At 36.6% G+C, this 23,930-nt stretch overlaps 3 protein-coding genes across 9 annotated transcripts in view; 1 reads left to right on the forward strand and 2 right to left on the reverse strand.

The window, feature by feature from the left end:
* The first annotated feature begins 434 nt into the window (after positions 1-434).
* ela2l (elastase 2 like) lies at positions 435-11,996 on the forward strand. 3 transcript variants are annotated; one of them, XM_073867915.1, is made up of 8 exons: positions 435-590; positions 7,766-7,854; positions 8,073-8,170; positions 9,580-9,705; positions 9,812-9,948; positions 11,303-11,448; positions 11,593-11,745; positions 11,842-11,996. In XM_073867915.1, the coding sequence occupies exons 1-8, from the start codon at positions 551-553 to the stop codon at positions 11,857-11,859; spliced, it is 807 nt and encodes a 268-aa protein (XP_073724016.1). In that variant the 5' UTR covers positions 435-550; the 3' UTR covers positions 11,860-11,996. The 3 variants fall into 3 exon arrangements, with proteins under 3 accessions (XP_073724016.1, XP_055023656.2, XP_055023652.2); XM_055167681.2 differs by lacking the exons at positions 7,766-7,854; positions 8,073-8,170; positions 9,580-9,705; ... (2 more) ...; positions 11,593-11,745; positions 11,842-11,996 and adding exons at positions 722-810; positions 979-1,076; positions 1,729-1,851; ... (2 more) ...; positions 2,702-2,854; positions 2,964-3,045 and having other exon boundaries at positions 519-590; XM_055167677.2 differs by lacking the exon at positions 435-590 and adding an exon at positions 7,521-7,678.
* A 147-nt stretch (positions 11,997-12,143) lies between these two features.
* alas2 (aminolevulinate, delta-, synthase 2) lies at positions 12,144-22,779 on the reverse strand. The gene is made up of 11 exons (XM_073867914.1): positions 22,628-22,779; positions 20,643-20,804; positions 20,342-20,515; positions 19,693-19,776; positions 19,393-19,609; positions 18,714-18,898; positions 18,303-18,482; positions 13,577-13,741; positions 13,216-13,486; positions 12,922-13,082; positions 12,144-12,780 (listed from the first exon to the last, which is right to left on the reverse strand). The coding sequence occupies exons 2-11, from the start codon at positions 20,791-20,793 to the stop codon at positions 12,614-12,616; spliced, it is 1,755 nt and encodes a 584-aa protein (XP_073724015.1). The 5' UTR covers positions 20,794-20,804; positions 22,628-22,779; the 3' UTR covers positions 12,144-12,613.
* A 7-nt stretch (positions 22,780-22,786) lies between these two features.
* itpr3 (inositol 1,4,5-trisphosphate receptor, type 3) overlaps positions 22,787-23,930 on the reverse strand; it is a 44,811-nt gene continuing 43,667 nt past the window's right edge. For all 5 annotated transcript variants that reach the window (XM_073867913.1, XM_073867912.1, XM_073867911.1 and 2 more), the window contains one exon: positions 22,787-23,872. In XM_073867913.1, the coding sequence (XP_073724014.1) occupies positions 23,750-23,872 (123 nt within the window). In that variant the 3' untranslated portion in view covers positions 22,787-23,749. The remainder of the gene's footprint in view (positions 23,873-23,930) is intronic.

Consider the following 23,930-nt stretch of genomic DNA (forward strand, 5'->3'; position numbering starts at 1 on the left):
CATTATTGTGTGTAGGTCTGTACTGTATTTATTTATTTTTTTAAGTATATGCTGATGATTCAATTTAAATGTATTTTTTATTGTACTTTTCATAATTTTGCATTGTAGCAAAGCAGCTTTACAATACTAAATACAGAGTAGTACGGCAAATTACAAATAAATATATAGGATGGAAAAATTATAGAATAGAGATTGATTTAGATTGATTTGATTATATTTGTAATATTTGTCTCATATCTGTAACATACTGTATGTAACATTTTTCTCATACTAGCTTCTTTAAGATGAATCACTTTGTTGTTTTTCCCAAAGCGACTTTGGGAAAAAGCACTTGCTAAATGCCTAAATGTAAATGTAATAAAAAACGTATTTTTAGTGTTAACAATCAAGGTTAAGTTAAACCCAGAGGGCCACCAGCTGGGGTCCGTTCTGTTTGTTTTTCCAAATGCGTCAAGGACATTGGTTCCTAAAAATTGCTTACTGACTTATAGAAAGCGAAATGGTCAGTATATAAAGCCCAGTTGACAGGGCAAAAGGTGAAGATACAAACATGTTGAGGTTTGTGGTCCTGGCTATTCTGGCTGTTGGAGGTAAGAACCCTTAAAGACTTTTTAGTAAACAGAAAAAGTAAAAGTAATATTATATACAACAAGTTTAGTAACAATTATACTACTATATTCAAGTATTTTTGTATTGTAATATGTTGTTATTTTCTCATCAGCTTATGGGTGTGGGTTGCCCACATATCCTCCAGTTGTGAAGAGGGTTGTAGGAGGTGAGGATGTGCGTCCACACAGCTGGCCCTGGCAGGTAACTTTACATTTAATTGTTTTATTAATAAATTAATGTAGATTTTAATTAATGTAGTTTATCTTACAGTTTCAATTACAGAAGTTTTAAAGCACTTTAGGTACTGTACTATGTTTCTGTAACTTATAAGATATAAGACAAAAATGTATTGCTATCCTTTTTCCCCAGATCTCTCTTCAGTACAGCAGCGGTGGTAACTGGCACCACACATGCGGAGGAACCCTTATTTCCAATGAGTGGGTTCTTACTGCTGCTCACTGTATCAGGTAAAATACCAGAGGTTACATTACAGATACCTTCACTAGAGTTTTGGAGTCCACTCTTTTGTTTTACATTCATGTATTACATTTATTTACTTTCATTTAAAGCGACTTAGAGGGAGCAGGCAGTTAACATTTTGTATTACTATCCTGTTTTCTCTGATGCAATCCATAAAAGTGGATTGAAAACCTGCTTTTTTTTAGGAAATTCTTAACTGAAAACCTATTTTGAAGGGGCTAAAGAATAGGCGAAGGATATTATAAGCCCTAGATACTGTAAAAAAAGTACACTGCAATGTAATTAAATGAATGTCTTATTTTTCATTTATTTTTTATTTCTAGTGTATTTAATAGATGCAAAAATACAATGAACATTTTCTGCGGTGTAAAATAACAGTTGCCATTACAATGCCTAGTATTACAATGCTGACTGCACATGTACCATGGTATTCTATGAAATACCTTGTAAATACCATAATTTGTAAATATAGTAATTATTCAGTACCATTGTAAATATCTCAAAGTATTACTATTTGATACCATTGTTGTACTATGGTACTGCTAGAGTATGGTTTGTTAGTAAAATGTTTATTATCACTTTCTATTTGTATCACTCTTGTGGTTCTGAACTGTTTTGTTTCTTCTTGTGGTCATGCAGCAGTAGCAGAACTTACAGAGTGTATCTGGGTAAACATAACCTGAAGGAGGAGGAGGATGGGTCACTCGCCATCGCCCCTGCTAAGATCATTGTCCATGAGAACTGGAGTTCCTTCTTTATCCGGTATGGGGGCGACAAGACTCCTTGCCAAGCCTTTATGCACATATTGAAATTGTTTGTGCTAATGATTGTAATGAATTCGCTTATCTCAATTTTCATATTGTGTTCTGACTGCAGCAATGACATCGCCCTGATCAAACTGGAAACTCCCATCACTCCAAGTGACACCGTCGTGCCTGCGTGTATTCCTGCTGATGGAGCTATTTTACCCCACAACGAGCCCTGTTATGTCACTGGCTGGGGACGCCTTTACAGTAAGTAATGCTTATGAGAATATAGTGTCACGTTTAATAAATATATGGAATATTGTAAAAAAAAAACATGTGCAAAGCTTTTGCAGAAATTCACACATTCACATTGATGTTATCAGTTGTGCCACCAAAGATCATTCGCTTTCAATTTAAATATTTTGTCATGATCTACCGACACCACATGTTTGTTCAAATTCATACAACACAATATATTGTGATATACAATATTTCACCTTAACTTCTCTCTCATCCACTTTGCAATTTAACAGCAAATGGACCCATTGCTGATAACCTGCAGCAAGCTCTTCTGCCTGTGGTGGATTATGAAACTTGCTCTAAGTCTGACTGGTGGGGCTCTCAGGTTACACGAAACATGGTCTGCGCTGGTGGAGATGGTATTGTCTCTGGATGTAATGTAAGTAAATAAATGTGACTTACTTTATTATTAAATATTAGTGATTTTCTTTAGAAAATATTAATTGTGACACGGTCTATGTTGATTGAAAGAATTTGAATAAGTGTATAATATTTCTAAAACAGCAGTGCTCCAGTTCCATTAAAATGTCTAATATGTAAATCCTTTTGAAAATCACATGACACAGGGTGACTCTGGTGGACCTCTGAACTGTAAGGGTGATGATGGAGCCTGGGAAGTTCATGGTATTGTGAGCTTTGGTTCTGGACTTAGCTGCAACTACGCCAAGAAGCCCACAGTCTTCACTCGCGTGAGCGGCTACGTTGACTGGATCAGCAAGGCAAGTGTTTTGAAATAGCAAACAAAGGTTGATTATGCACATATTTTGGACCATGATTGTCATTATGCAAACATTACTGACAAACCTTTTCCTTTCCAATCTCTTACAGAAAATGGCCACCTATTAAAGACCACACAGAACGATTTTGTATCATCCATTTTCAGAGCAATAAAAATAAAAAACATATAAGAGTTGTTTAAACTTTTTTGCTCACACCTACAAAGTGGCAATAAATGATCTGTGGGGTATTTTGAGCTAAAACTTCACATACGTACTCTAGGGACACCAAAGATTTATTTGACATCTTAAAAGTCTTGTGAAATGTCCCCTTTAAAACAATGTTACTGGTTCTATTTGTCATGACTCTAAATTCAACACTGATCATGTTAGTTTTAATAACAAAGTTATTCAGTGGCTCAGAGACTAATGTGTACTGTTCTTGCCCACAAAATAACTCTGGAAATGTTTCCATTGTATGCAATACAATGTCCAAGACACACATCCCCTGGTGACAAATGTTTGAAGTAAATAATTACTAAATAATGAAATGTCAGATAAATCAATGTTATGCTAAAATACAGCACAAATGTTTTACCTGATTTATTTCTGCAATAAAAGAAACACTGATCCGATTGCTTAAACGCATGGTTTTCTTTATTTGTATATGATAATAGCTATTACATTTTTTTATTTTAATGATATTTCTATATTTTTTCTTGCACTCTGCACCCCCAACGAGTAGAGGCAGTGTTTCCGTATGACACAGTATTGCAGTCACCATACCCTAGCATTCAGACAAAACAGCAGAAATCTATAGGCTATAATGCTCATTAAAGATAATTTTAAATATTTTTAATAAAACATATCTGAACATTGATACATTACTACTAATAGTGATAATTTACACTTGTGTTCGAAATCATGCTAGGCCACAGAAACCTGGAGAGCGATTCGAAGCAAACAGGGTTCCCCCTGCAGGAGGTCTCATGATTGGATCTCGCTTAAAGATTGTGGGTAGTGTAGTTCTTTACCTGTGTTTTCGCAAGTAAAGCCAAAACGTCAGTAAAAAGATCCAACGTTGGCCTGTGGTCAAGACCCAAAGTTGGCCTGAAGTCAAAATCCAACATTGATTTGACATTAAAATCCAATGTTGACCTGACGTCAATACCGAACGTTGGGAAGACGTCAAGACCCAATGTTGATTAAACCTTAAGACCTAACATTAAACTGACGTCAAAATCCAACGCTGATCTAACGTCGAAATCCAACATTGATCTAACGTCAAAATCCGACATTGATCTTACGTCAGGACCCAACATTGATCTGACGTCAAAATCCAACGTTGGCCCGACGTCAATACTCAACGTTGATCTGATGTAAAACAGAAATGTTAATTTGACATCAAAATCCAACATTGATCTGACTTCAAAATCCAATGTTGATTTGGCGTCAAAACCCAACATTGATCTGACATCAAAATCCAATGTTGGCCTGATGTCAAGACCCAAAATTGAACTGACATCAAAATCCAACGTTGATCTAACGTCAAAATCCAGCATTGATCTAACGTCAAGACCCAACATTGAACTGACTTTAAAATCCAACGCTGATCTAATGTCAAAATCCAACATTGATCTAGCCTCAAAATCCAACACTGATTTCACGTCAGGACCCAACATTGATCCGACGCAAAAATCCAACGTTGGCTTGACGCCAATACTCAACGCTGATCTGACGTCAAGACCCAACGTTGAACTGATGTTAAACAGAAACATTAATCTGACATCAAAATCTAACATTAATCTGACCCCAAAATCCAACGTTGATCCGGCGTCAAAACCCAACGTTGATCTGACGTCAAGACCCAACGCTGATTCCACGCCAGGAACCAACGCCGATCCGACATCAAAATCCAACGTTGATCTGACTTCAAAATCCAATGTTGATCTGAAGTCAAAACCCGACGTTGATCTGACGTCAAGACTCCAACGTTGATCTGGCGTCAAAACCCAACGTTGATCTGACATCAAGAACCAATGTTGATCTTACGTCAGGACCCAACGCTGATCTGACATCAAGATCCAATGTTGGCCTGATGTCAAGACCCAACATTGAACTGATGTCAAAATCCAACGTTGGCCTGACGTCAATACTCAACATTGATCTGATGTCAAGACCCAACATTGAACTGATGTTAAACAGAAACGTTAATCTGACATCAAAATCCAACATTGATCTGACTTCAAAATCCAATGTTGATCTGGCGTCAAAACCCAACTTTGATCTGACGTCAAAACCCGATGTTGATCTGACGTCAGTAGGACCCAACGCTGATCTGACATCAAAATCCAACGTTGGCCTGATGTCAAGACCCAACATTGAACTGACGTCAAAATCCAACGTTGATCTAACGTCGAAATCCAACATTGATCTTACGTCAGGACCCAACATTGATCTGACGTCAAAATCCAACATTGGCCTGATGTCAAGACCCAACATTGAACTGACGTCAAAATCCAATGTTGATCTGGCGTCAAAACCCAACGTTGATCTGACATCAAGAACCAACGTTGATCTTACGTCAGGACCCAACGCTGATCTGACATCAAGATCCAATGTTGGCCTGATGTCAAGACCCAACATTGAACTGACGTCAAAATCCAACGTTGGCCTGACGTCAATACTCAACATTGATCTGATGTCAAGACCCAACGTTGAACTGATGTTAAACAGAAACGTTAATCTGACATCAAAATCCAATGTTGATCTGGCGTCAAAACCCAACGTTGATCTGACGTCAAGACCCAACGTTGATTTTACGTCAGGAACCAACGCCGATCTGACATCAAAATCCAACGTTGGCCTGCATGTCAAGACCCAGCATTGAACTGACATCAAAATCCGACGTTGCTCTAACATCGAAATCCAACACTGATCTAACGTCAAAATCCAACCCTGATCTTACGTCAGGACCCAACGTTGGCCTGATGTCAAACCCAACACTGAACTGACGTCAAAATCCAATGTTGATCTAACTTCAAAATCCAGCATTAATCTAACGTCAGGACCCAACACTGATCTGACGCAAAAATCCAACGTTGGCCCGACGTCAATACTCAACGTTGATCTGATGTCAAGACCCAATGTTGTACTGATGTTAAACAGAAATGGAAATGTCAAGACCCAACACTGAACTGACGTCAAAATCCAGCGTTGAAATGACGTCAAAATGATCTTGAGCTTATAGTTTACATACACTTTTTAATTATGATCGAACATTCAAACATAACAGCTTTTAAAATCTAACTACACCTGGATAATATGGACTATCATTATAGTCTGTGTTTTATCAAACATGCATTTCATTTTTTCTATATTAGGATACTCGGAAAATAGAGAAAAATAATAATGACTTCAACCTACATTGCAGCTGGACACCAAGCCCTCTCCACCAGCGCACATAATAAGGTTGATCACCAGGTTGCCCCACCATTCAGACCTGCTGCAGGTAGTAAAGTCCACAACAGGGAGCAGGCCAGGGCCTGCTGCAGGATATCAGCAATGGGGTCATTGGCTGGAAGGAAAACCGAGTTGGTGTATTATTGTGAGCAGTATGCTTGAATACAGGGCATACACTGAGCCTATAAACTTCAGAATTAAAATTCCTGACAATCCAATCTGACATATCCTTTAAGTAGATGTAAAGCTCTTACAGTACTTCACAGACGTCCCCAGTAAAATATTGCAGTGGAAGTTGTCGAGTAAGATGAAGTTAAAGAGGGAAAGCTAAAGTTTTTAACAGTTAACTATAAATTGCTAAGAAACATGTCAATGCTGTCGCATAATCTCACTTAAATTCATTGATACTTAGTCTAAATAATTGCAGGAAAACGTGACTGAAAACATAAAATTACAGATCATTTCAGGATGATAAGGAACACAGCCAGCTGTTTGGTCTAACATCAGTAACACCCACAACCCTTGAGAGGATGGGGTAAATGGTGGGTTGCCCACAGTTGCAGACTTTAATACAAGCATAGACTAGGATAAATAGTTATATTGGTTCATCGTTCAAAATAAATGATACATAACAAACTTTTGTTTGTTTTAATGGGCACAAAGTAAAAACAAATAATTTTACCTTCAGCAATGACCAAAGCCAAGATCACAAATTTCACGATGTCTGAGTGCAGTGGCTACATGCAAACACCTAACATTTATATAACCAACCTAGACCAATTACAACAAATATTTGTTATCTTACATTTGCGGCCAGTGAAATGCATTACATTATCTTGAAGAGGATAGTGAAATAATACTTTGGTAAATACAGACGTGATGAGTATATATATTATTGTTTGCATGTTTTAAGGCCTATACTGTATTTTTTTACAGTATATGCTGATGATCCAATTCAAATGTATTTATTTTAGTAAATAGTGTAATATTTGTCTCATTTTATTGCTTCCTTAAGACAAATCGCTTTGTTGTTTTCAACCTTTTTTGTGCGTCGCTTTGGGAAAAAGCATCTGTTAAATGCCTTAATGTAAATGTAAAGAAATATATTTTCAGTGTGAATGATCAAGGTTAAGTTGAACCCAGAGGGCCACCAGCTGGGGTCCGTTCTGTTTGTTTTTCCAAACGCATCAAGGACATTGGTTCCTAAGAATTGCTTACTGACTTATTGAAAGTGAAATGGTCAATGTGCTCATTAACACAGCCAAATCCTTTTTTTGAAAATATAAACCCCAGTTCACAGTGGAAAAGCTAAAGATACAAACATGATGAGGTTTGTGGTCCTCCTGGCTATTCTGACTGTTGGAGGTAAGAAGCTTTAAGGACTTTTTGGTAAATAGAAAAAGTTTATAGTAATAATTTTTGTATTGTAATGTGTTGTTTTTTTCTCATCAGCTTATGGGTGTGGGCTGCCCACATATCCTCCAGTTGTGAAGAGGGTAGTAGGAGGTGAGGATGTGCGTCCACATAGCTGGCCCTGGCAGGTACATTCACATTTAATTGTTTTATTAATAAATTACAGATTATACAGATTTTTAAATTGTTTTAACATTTCTGTAAAATCCTAATAAACAAGATTTTTATCTTACAATTTCAATTTCAGAAGTGTTAAAGCACATTATTACCTGCAGGTAGATTTGTGTACATATATGAAGTTATAAGAAATAAGACAGACAATGTTTTGCTGTCCTTATTTTTTCAGATTTCTCTTCAGTATAGCAGCGGTGGTAACTGGCACCACATTTGTGGAGGAACCCTCATTTCTAATGAGTGGGTTCTTACTGCTGCTTACTGTATCAGGTAAAATACCAGAGGTTACATTGCAGAAACCTTTAGTAGAGCTTTATAGTCCAGTCTTTTGTTTTACGTTTATTTACATTTATTTACTTTCATCCAAAGTTACTTGGATAAAACATTTTGTATTATCCTGTCTTATCCTGTTTTCTCCTGTTTTCTATGCATGGTGCACTTTAAGTGGAATGAAAACCTTTATATTGAGCAAATTTTTTACTGAACAAATATTTTGAATGGGATGAAGATTAGGCTGAGGATATTATCAGACTGTAAAGTACACTACGAATAATTAATATCTTTTTTTTTCTTGATTTCAAGTCTCTAAAAAAATCTGAAATTGAGATACATTTACCTGACAAGCAAAATGACCTATTAAGTCTTGTTTTATGGAAAAAAATAAACAAAATATTATGGAAATCAGGTGAGTTCTGCTTAAAAAAGTAAAAAAAAATCTGCTAATAATTAACTTATTATTATTGATTAATATTTAATATTTTATTAAATTAACTTTACCCCACTGGCAGATATTTTTACTTGTTTTAAGCATAAACTCATTACTTTTTTTCAGTAAACAAGACTAAATTTTAGGTAATTTTGCTTCTCAAATGAATGTATCTCGAACTTAAGAATGTTTGTATATTTATACTGGAAACAATACAAAAATACAATGTAAGAAATTCATTTTTTGTGGTGTAATATAATAATTGCCATAGAATTACATGCTGACTGCAGGTATTTATGTATTTTAATGTATGACTCAGGGGACTGTTTTACATTTTATATTTAAGTGGTCAAATAAAATCAATCAATCACTGCACATGTACCATGGTATTCTATGAAATAAATGATTTGTAAATATAGTAATTTAGTACACTGTAGAAATTACAGTATTACTGGGAATTGCTGGTAACTAGCTGCCAGTAACTTACTGTAGATTTTACATTTATGTCATTTACTAGCAATAGTTTGTTCAAAGTTAAATGAACATGAAACATTTTCAGTCTTCATCTTCTACAGTAAGTTACTGGCAACCAGCTGCATAATTACAGCAATTTTTTTACAGTGTACCATTGTAAATATCTCAAAGTATTACTATTTGATACCTCTGATACCTCTTGATAAAAATGTGTAATTTTTGTCAAAATCAACATATATATTTTTATGTTACTTTAACGTAAAAAATAAGTTAAACAATTTCAACTTGAATTTATAAGTTATGCCAACTTTTTTAAGCCAAAACTTAAAATAAAAGTAGGTTGAATTGATTGAAAAACCAAGTTGTTTTATCTTCGTGCTGCATTTTTTTTACAGTATACTGTTGTACTACTAGAGTACGTTTTGTTAGTAAATTGTTAATAACCGCTTTATTTGTATCACTCTTGTAGTTCTGAACTGTTTTGTTTTTTCCTGTGCAGCAGTAGCAGAACTTATAGAGTGTACCTGGGTAAACATAACCTGAAGAAGGAGAAGGAGGAGGGGTCGCTCGCCATCGCCCCTGCTAAAATCATTGACTATGAGAACAGGAATTCCATCTTTTTACGGTATGGGCTCGTTGCTAAGACCAAACATTCACATTTTGCAAATGCTTGTGCTAATGATGGCAATGAATTAGCTTATCTCAATTTTAATTTTGTGTTCTGACCACAGCAATGACATCGCCCTGATCAAACTGGAAAATCCCATCACTCCAAGTGACACCATCATGCCTGCGTGTATGCCTGCTGATGGGGTCATTTTACCCCACAACGAGCCCTGTTATGTCACTGGCTGGGGAAGCCTTTACAGTAAGAATGTATGGTGAAGAAAAGCCTTATTCATGTGCCAAATTAATGCAACTTTGGGAATAGATTACCTTTTGCATACATTTTTAACTGCACTGTAAAAAATACGTAGCATTTTTGTCAAATCAACACATATTTTCATTAAATATTCAACTTGAATATTTAAGTTATGTCAACTTTTTTAAGCCAAAATGTAAAATAGTAGGTTGAATTGACTTCAATACCAATTTTTATTACAGTGTGTAATGCTATGGCAGATATTCATTCATTTAATATTCAACTTGAATATTTAAGTTATGTCAACTTTTTTTAAGCCAAAACTTAAAATAGTAGGTTGAATTGACTTGAAAAACTAAGTTGTTTTAACTTCGTGCTGCATTTTTGCAATTTTTTACAGTATACTCTAGAGTACGTTTTGTTAGTAAATTTTAAAGAGCAACTATTTGGATATTTATTGTGGTATATTGATGATATATTGTGATATACAGTATTTCACCTTAAAGGGATAGTTCGGCCAAAAACGATGTTGAACCCATGGTTTGCTCGCCCCCGGGCTGTCCGAGTTGCATGTGTCCATCGTTTTTCAGACAGACACATTTTCGGATATTTTAGAAAATATTTTAGATCTTTCAGTTGATCAAATGCAACATCACGGGGTCCAGCCACAGTCCAAGACCCTCAAGTCCAAAAAAAGTGCGTCCATCCCTGACAAACCAAATCCAAACGGCTCCAGGATGACAAACAAAGGTCCCCCGAGGGCAATCCGCGCGGTGTTGTTGCAGAAACATCCATATTTAAAATTTTATTAACGTAATTAACTACCTTCCGGTAGCGCCGCCATCCTAGACTCATCCGCATTCAGGATGAGAGCTTACGCAGCGTACAGAGGTTTCTCTGCTGGTGCTCTGTCCCCCCGCCCTCCGAATTTGTCATACGTCACTAAGAAAAGTGCGTACACTACGCTAATACTCCTGAGTCTAAGATGGCGGCGCTCCCGGAAGCTAGTTAATTACGTTAATAAAATTTTAAATATGGATATTTCTACAACAACACCGCACGGATTACCCTCAGAAGACCTTTGTTTATCATCCTGGAGCCGTTTGGATTTAATTTGTGAAGGATGGACGCACTTTTTTTGGACTTGAAGGTCGTGGACTATGGCTGGACCCCGTAGTGTTGCATTTGATCAACTGAAAGATCTAAAATATTTTCTAAAATATCCGAAAATGTGTTTGTCTGAAAAACAACGGACATATGCAACTTGGACAGCTTGGGGGTGAGTAAATCATGGGTTTAATATCGTTTTTGGCCGAACTATCCCTTTAACTTCTCTCTCATCCACTTTCCCATTTACCAGCCAATGGTCCCATTGCTGATAACCTGCAGCAAGCTCTTCTGCCTGTGGTGGATTATGAAACTTGCTCTAAGTCTGATTGGTGGGGCTCTCAAGTTACACGAAACATGATCTGCGCTGGTGGAGATGGTATTGTCTCTGGATGTAATGTAAGTAAATAAATGTGACTTACCTTATTATTAAATATCAGTGATTTTCCAATTTCCAAATTAGACCAATATTTCTAAAACAGCAATGTTCCTGTTCCATTAAAATGTCTAATATGTAAATCCTTTGAAAATCACATGACATAGGAGGACTATGGTGGACCTCTGAACTGTAAGGGTGATGATGGAGCCTGGGAAGTTCATGGGATTGTGAGCTTTGGCTCTGGAATTTACTGCAACTACGCCAAGAAGCCCACCGTCTTCATTCGCGTGAGCGCCTACATTGACTGGATCAGCAAGGCAAGTGTTTTGAAATAGCAATCAAATATTAACGATGTATATATTTTGGACTATGATTGTCATTTTGCAAACATTTTCCTTTCCAATCTCTTACAGAACATGGCCACCTATTAAAGACCACTCAGAATAAAAAACTGTATCAGTTTCAGAACAATAAAAATAAAATAAAAAACATATAAGAGTTGTGTAAACTTAATTGCACTTATACTATGCTATTTAATATTATCTTGCCAATAGTACAAATACAATCACCTGAGGAGAAAAAAAAGAATATCCAATACATTATCCTTATCTTATTATTGTTTTTGCTTGTATTTTAAACCAACTAGATATGAGATATCTGAAGTGATTTTTTTTAGGACTGATGTTTATTGAATTTCAGAATTTATCAATTTAAATTCAAGGTCCAAAAACACAAACAGGACATATTGGCCTCAGTGTATATGGTTTCAGTGTAAACTGTTATTAAACATGCTGATTCATGTGTACATACGATAGCTTAAACAAGTGAAGAAATGAATAAATGTAATATACACTTGAATTCAAATACATTACCAAAAGTGCCCATGTGCAGGTTTTTGTCATGCAAAGGGAACACACAATAACGGGGAATTTAGCCAGTGTGAATAACTATATTTCAGTAGTACATTTACTGTATATGAATTCTTATTGCATCATTAATAGCAGGCACAACAAACTACACAGAAATGCTTTAAACTGCCATAAACAGTGCATAAAATACTTATTTGAGCATTCTTAACATTTATTTTAGCTACCATGAAATAAATGATAAATGTCAAACTTTTTGAAGTGTCAATTGAATCTGATAAAACAGATCTTCGCCATCTTGGTCTGGTGATTGGATGATTCACTGTGCTGCCACAGTGATGTATCTTGGCTCCATGTTTCCAAAGTAAGACTTCTCCCACTCACTCATGAGGTCAAAGTGGAGAGGACGTTCACAGAAAGTGCAAGAAGCCATTGCTGGTCCGTTTAGCGGTAGCCCCGCCTCCTGCCAGACGTCCAAGAGTTTTTCTGTATAACATAAAATATACATAAAATGATAAAAATACCAAAGTAAAATTTTAACATTAATATCTAAATATGTGAAGTCAGTGCGTGATAGAACAAACTCTTAAAGTTTACTTGAACATTTCTTGTCATTTGATAGCTTACCAACAAAGTATTTCATCATAATTGGGTTATGGAAAGGAGATGGAGCCAGTCGGAGCAGCTCCTCTCCACGAGCCACTGTTGGGTAATTTATGGCCTGCACATAGATATTGTGTTTCTCCAACAGAATATCGCACACCTCTGAGTTTTTCGCTGCATTTCCAACCCGTAATGATAGATCAAAATATAAGTAAAATATATTCAGATTGATATGCAGGTTGAAAAGCTAATTTTTGTTCCAAGTAACTGAGCATGCAAAATGCAGATAAAGCCCCCCATAGGCGTGTACAAACACTGACCCGTATGGGAATGATATGACTGGGGCAGTTAATCACAGGCAGCCCGGCATCCATCAGCAGCTGTCTCATGTATTTGACGTTCCTCTGATGAGATCTGCGTAGAGCTTGACCTTCTGGGCTCTTCAGCACACGCACCGACTCCAAAGCCCCCGCCAGCACCATGGGAGGCAAGGAGGTAGTAAAGATAAAGCCAGCAGCGTAGGAGCGCACAGTGTCCACCAGGGCGGCGGTGCTGGCTATGTACCCACCAACACAGCCAAATGCTTTTCCTGAAGATATGCATCCAAAAATGATAAATAAAATAAAATTTTAATAGAATAAATTGTTAACAGCTAAAATCATGCATCTCTCTCTCTCACCTAGAGTTCCAGAGACAATATCGATTTTGTGCATGACGTTGTCTCTTTCTCCCACACCCGCTCCATGTGCCCCATAGAGGCCGACAGCGTGAACCTCATCCACAAAAGTCAGAGCTCCATATTTGTGTGCAACGTCGCACAGCTCCTCAAGTGGACAAATTGCACCTGGGAAACAAATTGTATTTCATTCTTTGAACTTTGTTACAAGCTGCTTAGCAAATTTAGGTGCTGGGCAAAGATTAATCGCAAATAATCGCATACAAAATAATAGTTAATTTTTACATAATATGTGTGTGTGTGCTGTGTGTAATTATTATGTATATTCAAACACACTCACATACACATTTCAGATATATATATATTAGGGATGCACCGATAGGATTTTTTGGGCCGATACCGATACCGATTTAAACAGACAACTTATGGCCGATACCGATGCCGATATTAAACACTTGTATACAATACTATACAGTTGGTCTATTAGCTAGTTTATTTCTGCATCAAATTATTTTTTACTAAACATGGATTGGATCTAATTAACATTCAACTGACCAACATAATAAGAGAGGCACAAATTAAGCTAAAACAAATATAATAAGACAGCATTATCAACCTTCAAAGGTGGTTTTTGCTATTCAGCATTTATTTTATTAATAACATTAACTCATTTTTTACATATAATGGATTTCTTTATGCAGTTAATTAATAAACAATCAGTATCGGCCTTTCTCGTGCTATTGCCGATATGCCGATGGTTTTAAATTCATCAAAAATCGGCCGATAAATATAGGCGGCCGATACATCGGTGCATCACTAATATATATATATATATATATATATATATATATATACAGGGGTTAAATTGGGATTTGTTATGTGGGGGGGGGCTCTGCAGGGAGGGTACTTTAAGGGGTAACATGTTTAATACTGATGACAGCAAAGCTACTGGTGTGTTTTAATGACATTCTGGACCTCTGATAGGATTTGATAAGTTTCAACTTTAAATCTGTGCCAGAGATTGACCACAAATATTTCATAAAGAGCGTCTGAATTTTAAATTATGCAAATCTATGAGTTTGACACCCTATATCCATTTGTTGCACATGTCATTATGCACAATTTATCAAACTTTAAATGAAGTAAAAGGAATCCACCTCCTTGAATAATTCTATAAGATAGGCTACCCAAAAATATTAAATTAACAAGAAAAGGTACAACACACAGTACTGTATCATCAACATGTATAATAAATTAGCAATAGAGATTCCCTATGCTGGTCAGCAGCTAAAACAATCGTAAGGTTTGATTTGTGTAATCAAAATACATAAATGTATTAAACTATACAATGAGTTATATGCAGTGTTATCTAGTTAACATACTGTAATTAGATGAGTGACATACATACTTTAGTCCTTCTAAAGACGTGGGCACCATTATTACCTCTCTCTCTCTCTCTCTCTCTCTCTCTCTCTCTCTCTCTCTCTCTCTCTCTCTCTCTCTCTCTCTCTCTCTCTCTCTCTCTCTCTCTCTCTCTCTCTCTCACACTCTCTCTCTCTCTCTCTCTTGTCTCTACAATGTCAAATGATCCAGTGTGAAAGCGCGTTCTTGAAGTTCCTGAGTTTTTTCGCTCGAGTTGCATAACTTGCGCGAAGACGCGTGTAAAAGGAAAAGCGCGTGTTTCCGCGGCAATTGCGCCGCCCAATTCGCGTCATTTGCATCGCCCCGTGCGAGGACGCGTCTGGTTGCATCTTTGCATTGACTTTGTATGTAATCTACTCGCGCAAATCGTTGAACTTGCGTTGGTGAGTATGCCCCATAATGAATGGAAACACATTATTCCCTTCGCGTCAGTGCACATGCACCAGCGCAGCGAGTACACAAGCACAAGCGCAGCGGGTACACTGGCACGAGCAGAGCGAGACCTTCAGCCTATGTGCCGGAGCTTAGCCCCGGACGGCCCCGGCTCAATTTAAACCCTGTATACAGGGCCGGCGCCACGAGGGGGCGTGAGGGGGCGTCGCCCCCTCACCGGCACTTTCCCGCCCCCTTATATCACCATTAATGTTGAATGGGATTTTAATGATACAATTTTATTTAAAAATCACATTTGCCTTGTGTATTGTCTTCCTAAAGTGAATTTAATAGTCTAATTATTTAACAAAACAAAAAAAGTGTGCATGTATTCTGTTGTCTACCGTGACATTAATAAATACACGCCCACTCCATGGCTTGTTACACTTCAAGCGGCGCCACTAGAACTGTGAGGCGATGACGTCAAAGCGCCGCGGGAGCGAGATGAAATTACACTTTGCATGATTTCTCGAATCGTTCTCGCGGTACTTTGACGTCATCCGGCTGTCGGTTCTTGCAGCGCCGCATGGAGTTGAACAAGCCTTTTGTGTTGACGGGTTGACCCACGTCGACAATGACCCCGCGTTCTCAGTCTCAGCGGGAAATCAAGATGTCGAAGTGCGAAAGTATATCAAAAGTTACAGAAAGGAGTGGGAGAGTGACCCGGTCCTGCCCTGTAGCAATGGATATATGGAAAATAGCACTGCAAATTCTGCAAACCGGACTCCGGATTATCACACATCAATTAATGCCGTGGCGTGGATTATTACCGGAGCATTTCAGATGCACAGAACCAAATGTTCGGCTGTCATGTCAATTCTGGCATTAACTTCAGCAGACTGTACATAGTTTTGAAAAGTTGAGATGTTTATGTTCTTCAGCATCCTTGCAAGTTAAAGTACAACCAACCTATACTTGTTTTGCATTTAACGTTAAAGGTAAGCATCTCTCTCACACACACCTGTTTATCAGAAGTAAAATACATGTATTAATATTAATAGATAAAAAACAGACATTGAATTTATAATTAACGAACAGGTATTTGAATTAGCCTATCCTAAAGCATAGCTAAATGTGTAAACGAGTTATTGTCATTTTGCTATTGTGGTTCTCTATCTGCTGGTGTTTCGCTAGCTTATGGTGACTTACTTGTGGCAGTTAAAAACAACTACGTTAAATGATCAAATTGAACCAAAATTTAGATAAAATGTTGCGTTTGGACCGTTTTTGCGCTAGAAACCATTTGCAAACACTGTCCCCCACCATTACGTGAAAATGATTTGCACTTCGGAAAGCAAACACAAAGTATTATATTGCATTAACTAATTTCACCATGGACATTCGAAATGGATTAAAAAGAAACTACCTCTGGCTGGGTCTGAACTTCAAATTAGCAGTGTTGTGCTGTTAAGTAACGTTAGGTAGGCTATGCTTTTTTGTTGTTTTATATAGTAAAAGTGTTCAGATCATGTACGTTGCTCACTATAGCTGTAGTTTTTGTGGTTGTATTCCAGAGATGTTTGTTTATAACACGTTAAAGCTTAAGGGACGTACCAAAGCTATATGTATTTTCTAGCTTGGGGAGTTAAATGCATTTTGTGTGATCGCCCCCTCTGGTATTTAAGACGCCCCCTCATCAGCGCTCGGCTGGCGCCGGCACTGCCTGTATATATATATATATATATATATATATATATATATATATATATATATATATATATATATATATATATATATATATGCTCACTATATAATGCTAATATATGAAGAGTTTGGTTCCAAAACGCAATAAATCCATTTGGACAAATTTCGGTAAAAACGTGTTTTCTATACCAAGAAAGTGACGAGATGAAAACCACTATTTTCTGTTACAAACTTTCACATAGCATCTTTAGGTTATAAAAACATAAAAAATTCAAATCCATAACTTGATTTTCAAAGATTTATTATAAAAACGAATTATTTTTTTCCACAAAATGCTATAAATACATGACAGTTTTTTATTTCAATATGCTATAAATCTATTAAATCAATGTATAAATGTGCATTCATCTTTACCATTTTATATTTATTTAGTTGACTAGTGGAAACAGTGATTAAAAAATAAACATTAATGGCATTAACCAAAACACTTACTTTGTTATATTAAGAACACTGTCATTGCTGCAGTTATACTTGACGTCGTCTCTTTACATTTTTCACAGCGATCACTGCTCGATTTTCGTTGACTTTGAGTAAAATAATGTAAAGTTTTTCATAAGATCCTCTGGGGTCAATGTTTTAGCATGAGAAGCTTGATCCTGTCGGGAGAACAAGCACCCAAGTGCCTCTTACGGAAATTATTAGATGTTGATTGCTTACGTTTCTTTCCCGTCACAGAAAACCCTCACAGGTTTATCAATGCTATTAAAGTATAATTTTGTTTTGTTTGTTGATCACGAAGTACAAAGTAGATGAGGAAAACTAGGACTCCGTGTACTCAGCGCGCCCCCATTGTTTGTTTACATTGCGTGACTGGTGGGCTATAATTTCAGGAATGGATTTATTGCTTTCTGTAAAAAAGGAGGAGTGGCGTTTATCGAATTTTGGGGAAAAAGGGAGAAAAGATGACAGAATAACACGGCGGATATTGGATTTTGCGTAAAATTTAGAATTTACTTTTAACCACTGATTTTGGCAGAAACTCATTTTTTTTTTTCAAAAATGGTGTTTATCGCGTTTTGGAACCAAACTCTTCATAGGCTATATATAATGCTAAAATTCACTTTTATTTTGTATGTGATTAATCGCGATTAATCTTTGCCCAACACTAGTGTTAAATAAATAAATATGTCCCACATCAAAGTCAGGTCTGTGATGTCCCCTTCGTACTCACCGTCCATTGAATGCACAGTCTCAAAGGCTACGATTTTGGGAGTAAGGGGGTCTGAACGACTGAGTAGTTCTTCCAGGTGATTGGCATCATTGTGCCGGAAAATGTAACGCTTGGCACCGCTGTTTCTGATGCCCTGGATCATGGAGGCATGATTACCCATGTCTGAGTAAATCTCACAGCCTGTATAGTGAAAAGACATTTAAGATTTGTTGTAAATACCTTAAATAACTGAGACAATCGCTGCCTTTAGGTCTTTTTACAAATATGCCCATGCTCTAACAATTCTGTCTGGTAGATTTTGTACTTTCTATTACATAAAAATAGATCTCAGCCTACCATTAGTTAAAAAAATCCTAACGTTTAAATGTCAATGTTCTATTGTAAAAAAGCAGCTTTTATTTTATTGGATACCTGGAAGCATTTTAGCCAAAGTAAAGAGGGTTGAATCGTTTGCCACAAAGCAGGAAGAAAAGACCAGTGCTCCATCTTTCTGATGTAGACGGGCCAGCTCAGTTTCCAGGGCCACGTGATAGTTACTTGTGCCAGATATATTCCTGGTGCCACCGGCTCCTGCACCATGTTTTTCCAAAGCCTCTCTAAAAATCATTGGCATGATTAATATTGACTAAGTTAGGTCATGTCAAAGATTGAAATCAAACTTTAATGCTCTGAATCTCATCTAAGACTATGAGACTTTAGCACAGACAGGGGTGATTGTTTTATATTATTGTAATTTAATATATGCTTCATAAAATGCACATATTTACTGTAGCAAATATTTTGATAAATGCTTACTTTCCTGTACCTTTGTTTAAAGGGATCTTCTACTTTTTTGAAAATATGCTCATTTTCCAGCTCCCTTTACCATTTTTGAATCCCAAAAATAGTCCCCTTGGTTACTTTCAATAGCAGGGGACTACTTTCGGGCAGTGCGTAATAGCACTACGCCTGCTGCCGCCATGTTACATCAGCAAAGTCCTTGATTATTACACCATTATTATGTCATTTTAAGGTTGATTAAAACCTCTTAATAACATATAACAAACCAACAGTTAAAAAAAGTAATTTTTTTATTATTTAATGTACTTACTGTATAGCATTGACCACGCGGGGATGACGACTCATGCCAAGGTAATCATTACTGCACCACACAGACACCTGGGAGCTCGTGCGTCCTGGGACAGAGTAATCCTCAGCAAAAGGGAAAACCTCAGCAGAACGGTTCACCGTCTTAAAGATACGGTAGGTGTGATCGTTCCTCTTCTCCACAATCTTCTGAGTGAAGAAGTCATCATAGCCGAAACTGGGCTGAGCTGAATTTAAAAAAAAAATGAGTGAACAAATTGGAAAAAAGAAAGAATAAAAGAACAAAAGGCCATTTTTTTGTCAAGCTGAGCAATGTTGTCTTGAAGAAGGTGTGTAAGACCAAGGGAGTGATAACTTTGTAAACCATTGAACAGCGAGTTCATCATGCCTTGAGAACAGAGATATATGCCATCAAACCGATTTGTTGAATCAAAAACAATGTTTTCTACGATTATTTTAAGTAAATTAGATCAGCTCGCAATTTTCCAATAATCTTGTTAATTTCGAGTGCACACACAGCTGTATGAAGTTGTATAATGCGATTGCCTAAAGACTTGCATTTGTTACATAAGCAGTCTTTGAGTCATTATCTGTTTGGTATTCACAGCTAAGGATTCTCTCAAATTGGAGATAAATTGTGCAAATTGCAGAAAGGAGAATGTTCTCCAATCTGTGTATTATTATGCAACCAACCCCTTTATGATAGACTATTCAGATAAAAGAGCCACTTCAGCATCAAACTAATTATACAGTGGTGGCAAAATGAGACATAAGTGCAATCAGGCTTTATAACACATTATCAAATCATATGGACAATGCCTGCTTCATAAGCAATACATCAACAAAAGCTATAACATGATGTTTATTTGAAGTCCAGCTGATACAATTTTTGTGAGACATTTAAATAGTTGTAGATTAACCAAAATTTCCATACACACATCTATGAAACTGACCTGAATCATTGGCTTCATTCATCTGCATTGCCTGAACATCCTCTTGTACCTGTGGACTGGCTTTAACCAATCCGATCTTGGAGGAGACAAAAGGACAGCCCTTGGACATGGAGATCGCCACCTGGGTTGCAGTGGTGGCCAGCTGTCTCTTTGGCTCCTTATGAGGGAGCAGACCTAAACAGAAATGTAAACAAGAAACTTTGTCTTTGTCCATTTCAATGCACACGTCATCTGGTACATTATAGTAAAGTAGATAAAGGTGTATTTGTTAAGTTCGCAAGCAGGTACACCAAAGCATTACCGTTTTCATCAACAGACTGGGTGGCTTTAATAGACATCTGGCGGACAATGATGGGACATCGGTCAGCCAAGCCAAGGTATGCAGTCACATTCCTTAGAGATGGACCAGGAGTGGACTTTAGGAATGGGCAGTGATGAAGAAAAGCTGACATGACTCCAACAGCTGTAGATATTGAGAACATGATTATTAATAATAGGATAAGTTTTGATTGCAGAATATTTACTTTCCACATACATTTCAATCTATGGTTGGGTAAAATGTGGAAAAATCTGGATAAATTATGGATGGGCTGAAACAACCCAACATTATAGTCTTTAAAATAAAGGTTCACCATAAAAATGGCTGGGTTATTTTTGACTCATAATGGGTAAATATCGGAACACATGCTGGGTTTAAAATGACCCAATGTTGGGTTGTTGTTATGCATAATGGGGGTATAATAACCCAACAGTTGGGTTAAAACAACCCAGCATTGAGTCAATTTTAACCCAGCAAGAGTTCCGTCCAATATTTACCCATTATGGGTCAAAAATAACCCAGCCATTTTTAGAGTTTCCAGAAATGTTTTTTGTGGGGCTGCTGAATGGTTCCATTTTGTTCCACAAAATCTTTTTTGTTCTGCAGACTATTAAAAGGTAAGAAAGAAATTATTCGCGGTAAAAAACATCTAAAATCTTAATTTTAAGAATGTCCATAAAATATAGGCTATATTACAAAACTTTTTTTAAATCCAACGTATCTTATTTGCGCTTACATTTTGACCTTCAGACCCAATTAAATTGGATTACATAATATTAGCATTTCAATCATTTAAAGACTTTAATAAAGCTACTCAAAACTTCTAGTTGCTTCGAGTTGAACGCAGCGAAGCGCAGTGGAGCGCAGGGCGCGTCGCGTCGGGCACCTGGGCGCGGTTGATAGCGCGCTTTATCTGGAGCGCGCAGATGTGCGCTGTCCACAAACCTATCCTCTCAAAGTTAGAAATGTGCGTCATGCGTACTGATAAAGGCTTGATTATGTTTAATGAGAAGTATCGACAATGCATAGCCAAACATTTTGAAACGTCAACAATTACGAGAGTTTTTGTGAATTTGTTAAATAATAAAAAACATTTACTCCGGATAGACACTTCACAAACTTAATGCAAATTATTTAATTTCAAGAATTGATTTACAAAACTTTGGTAAAATTAAAGCATAAGTTGTTTATTATTAAAAATAAGGTGGGTTACACTTTACAACAAAGTCTTGTTTGTTTACATAATTAATGCATTGGCTATGACTCGGTTAATAATAACTAATGTAAACATACACATTCATGAATGTAAAAACTGACATTAGCTAGGTTGAAGTGTTGCAAAGTGTTACGTTGATTATGTTAGTAAATGGGACATTATTGTAAAGTGTTATTATGTGAATTGGAAAACCATCTAAACGCCATATGGCCATTTACACTTTAGATGTTGTCAAAAGTTGTTTTCAATGGATGAAATTTCAATTTTATTTATATACTGCTTTACATGAAATAGAAACAAAGAAAACACATTAAAGCAAAGAACAACAAAAGCATGGCAGCTTTTAATAGTTTAGAATGGAGTACATAAAGTTCTTTAAATGTATTTCCTTATTTGGATAATTTAGCGTAGTAATCTCCATTATAAACTATTTTACGAATTACATGGAGGAATTCAAATTAGTTACTGACGTGTGGTTTTATCTGCTCATTAAATACCACCCATTAACATTTAAACAATCAGGTAAGAAACATTTTCTATAAAACAAATCAACAGGTTTGCTAACAGAATACCTAGGCTGCATGACCCTATTTGTGAACACGGTTGTTTTCTATCAGACAAACACCCATAGAACTGTAATTCTCATATCCAAAAGGAGATTTACTTTACGGTAGCCTGTAGTAAATGTATGCGAAGTTAAACAGGTCTGTATAACGCGACACGATTTTAAAATATTATGTAACAATTTTACCTGTTGACCTGCACTGAGGACGAACTTCTGAACAGCACCGACTCTCACGCGAACAGTGAAAGAATTGAGACCCTCATTCAGCTCCCACCCAAAATACTTCGTGACAGATTAGGGGCAAGGATTAATGGACACAACAACACTGACAGCAATGCTCAGACATACTGTATGTCGAAAGGCTAATGTTTTATTTTAAGGCTCACCATTTCAACATAAACAATAAGTAACATAATGTAAATGAGTTCTTAAATTGACATTAATACTACAGATGAATTGGTTATAAAGGATAAAAGGCCAAAATACAAGTATGTTCCAGCATTCTTTTGTGGCCCCATTATAAATGATCCATAGTAAAAGATGATATATAACTTAATCTTGGTCACGCAATACATGATTAAAATACAGTCATATAAATATGCACATATATTCGTATGTCTATTAAAAGCACAAGACACCTGCGCTACAGTATTCTTACATCAGACTGCTGTTTCTATAACAGATAAATGTGTTATTTTCCTGAACAGTCAGTTTACGTTTGTTTGACAGATGTGATATTAGGCACTTAAAACAGTATAAACTTATTCACAATTTAGTACACTGCTATGCATAATCCCATTTATAAACTATTTCATAGCAGATATACCCGCTGTATACTATAACTAAATTCTTAAACCTGATATTGGCATTACATAATTTAACATACATGTGGTAAAGACTTCATGTATGGTTAATTTACTATCATATCATCACATTCAAAACACTTCTGAGTTCTCATTACATTCATATCCAGACAGGTGCATGATGCAAGATTATTCAGCTTGTGCATCTTCACCTGCCTTACATAATCTGTACAGCCATGAATTTTAAATAAATGAACATTTTAAATATCTCAACCAAAGGTTGCTAAAAAACTAAATAAAAGCTTTATATATAAAAAAAATATTAAAAGCATCAGCCCCTCAAAGAACAACCAAACGATCGGGTCAGTAGTGCTTCTGTGGACGTGTAGATCCAATCAGACATTCAGTTTAAAATGTAACCACCATTGTTGGATTGAGAAGAACATCAGGAGAAATGAATCCCATTATTGCTCCTATAAAGTTTATAAAGGATTATTTGGGGGAGTTAGGACTTAAAGGCCTGATTATTTCCCCCAGCAGCACTAGGAGGGAGGGGCATGCCAGGGTTCGGGCCAGACTGAACATCCACAAAACCCATTCTCTGCCTTCTCTTTCTCTGCTCGGTCATCTAAACACACAAACAAACAATTATTAAATAAGATTCTGAATTTAGTATAACAAAATTG

This window comes from Misgurnus anguillicaudatus, chromosome 5, assembly GCF_027580225.2.
Source record: "Misgurnus anguillicaudatus chromosome 5, ASM2758022v2, whole genome shotgun sequence".
Classification (NCBI taxonomy): domain Eukaryota; kingdom Metazoa; phylum Chordata; class Actinopteri; order Cypriniformes; family Cobitidae; genus Misgurnus; species Misgurnus anguillicaudatus.

What these genes read in the sequence shown, in the direction of transcription:
- ela2l (XM_055167677.2), top strand. Translation starts at nt 7,636, where the DNA reads ATGATGAGGTTTGTGGTCCTCCTGGCTATTCTGACTGTTGGAG. An exon ending in CACATAGCTGGCCCTGGCAG is followed by an intron (nt 7,855 to 8,072) that starts GTACATTCACAT and finishes TTATTTTTTCAG; the next exon opens with ATTTCTCTTCAGTATAGCAG. An exon ending in GTATTGTCTCTGGATGTAAT is followed by an intron (nt 11,449 to 11,592) that starts GTAAGTAAATAA and finishes CACATGACATAG; the next exon opens with GAGGACTATGGTGGACCTCT.
- alas2 (XM_073867914.1), bottom strand. Translation starts at nt 20,793, where the DNA reads ATGTCAGCTTTTCTTCATCACTGCCCATTCCTAAAGTCCACTCCTGGT. An exon ending in GACTGTGCATTCAATGGACG is followed by an intron (nt 13,742 to 18,302) that starts GTGAGTACGAAG and finishes TTTGTTTCCCAG; the next exon opens with GTGCAATTTGTCCACTTGAG. An exon ending in TATTGTCTCTGGAACTCTAG is followed by an intron (nt 13,487 to 13,576) that starts GTGAGAGAGAGA and finishes GCATATCTTCAG; the next exon opens with GAAAAGCATTTGGCTGTGTT.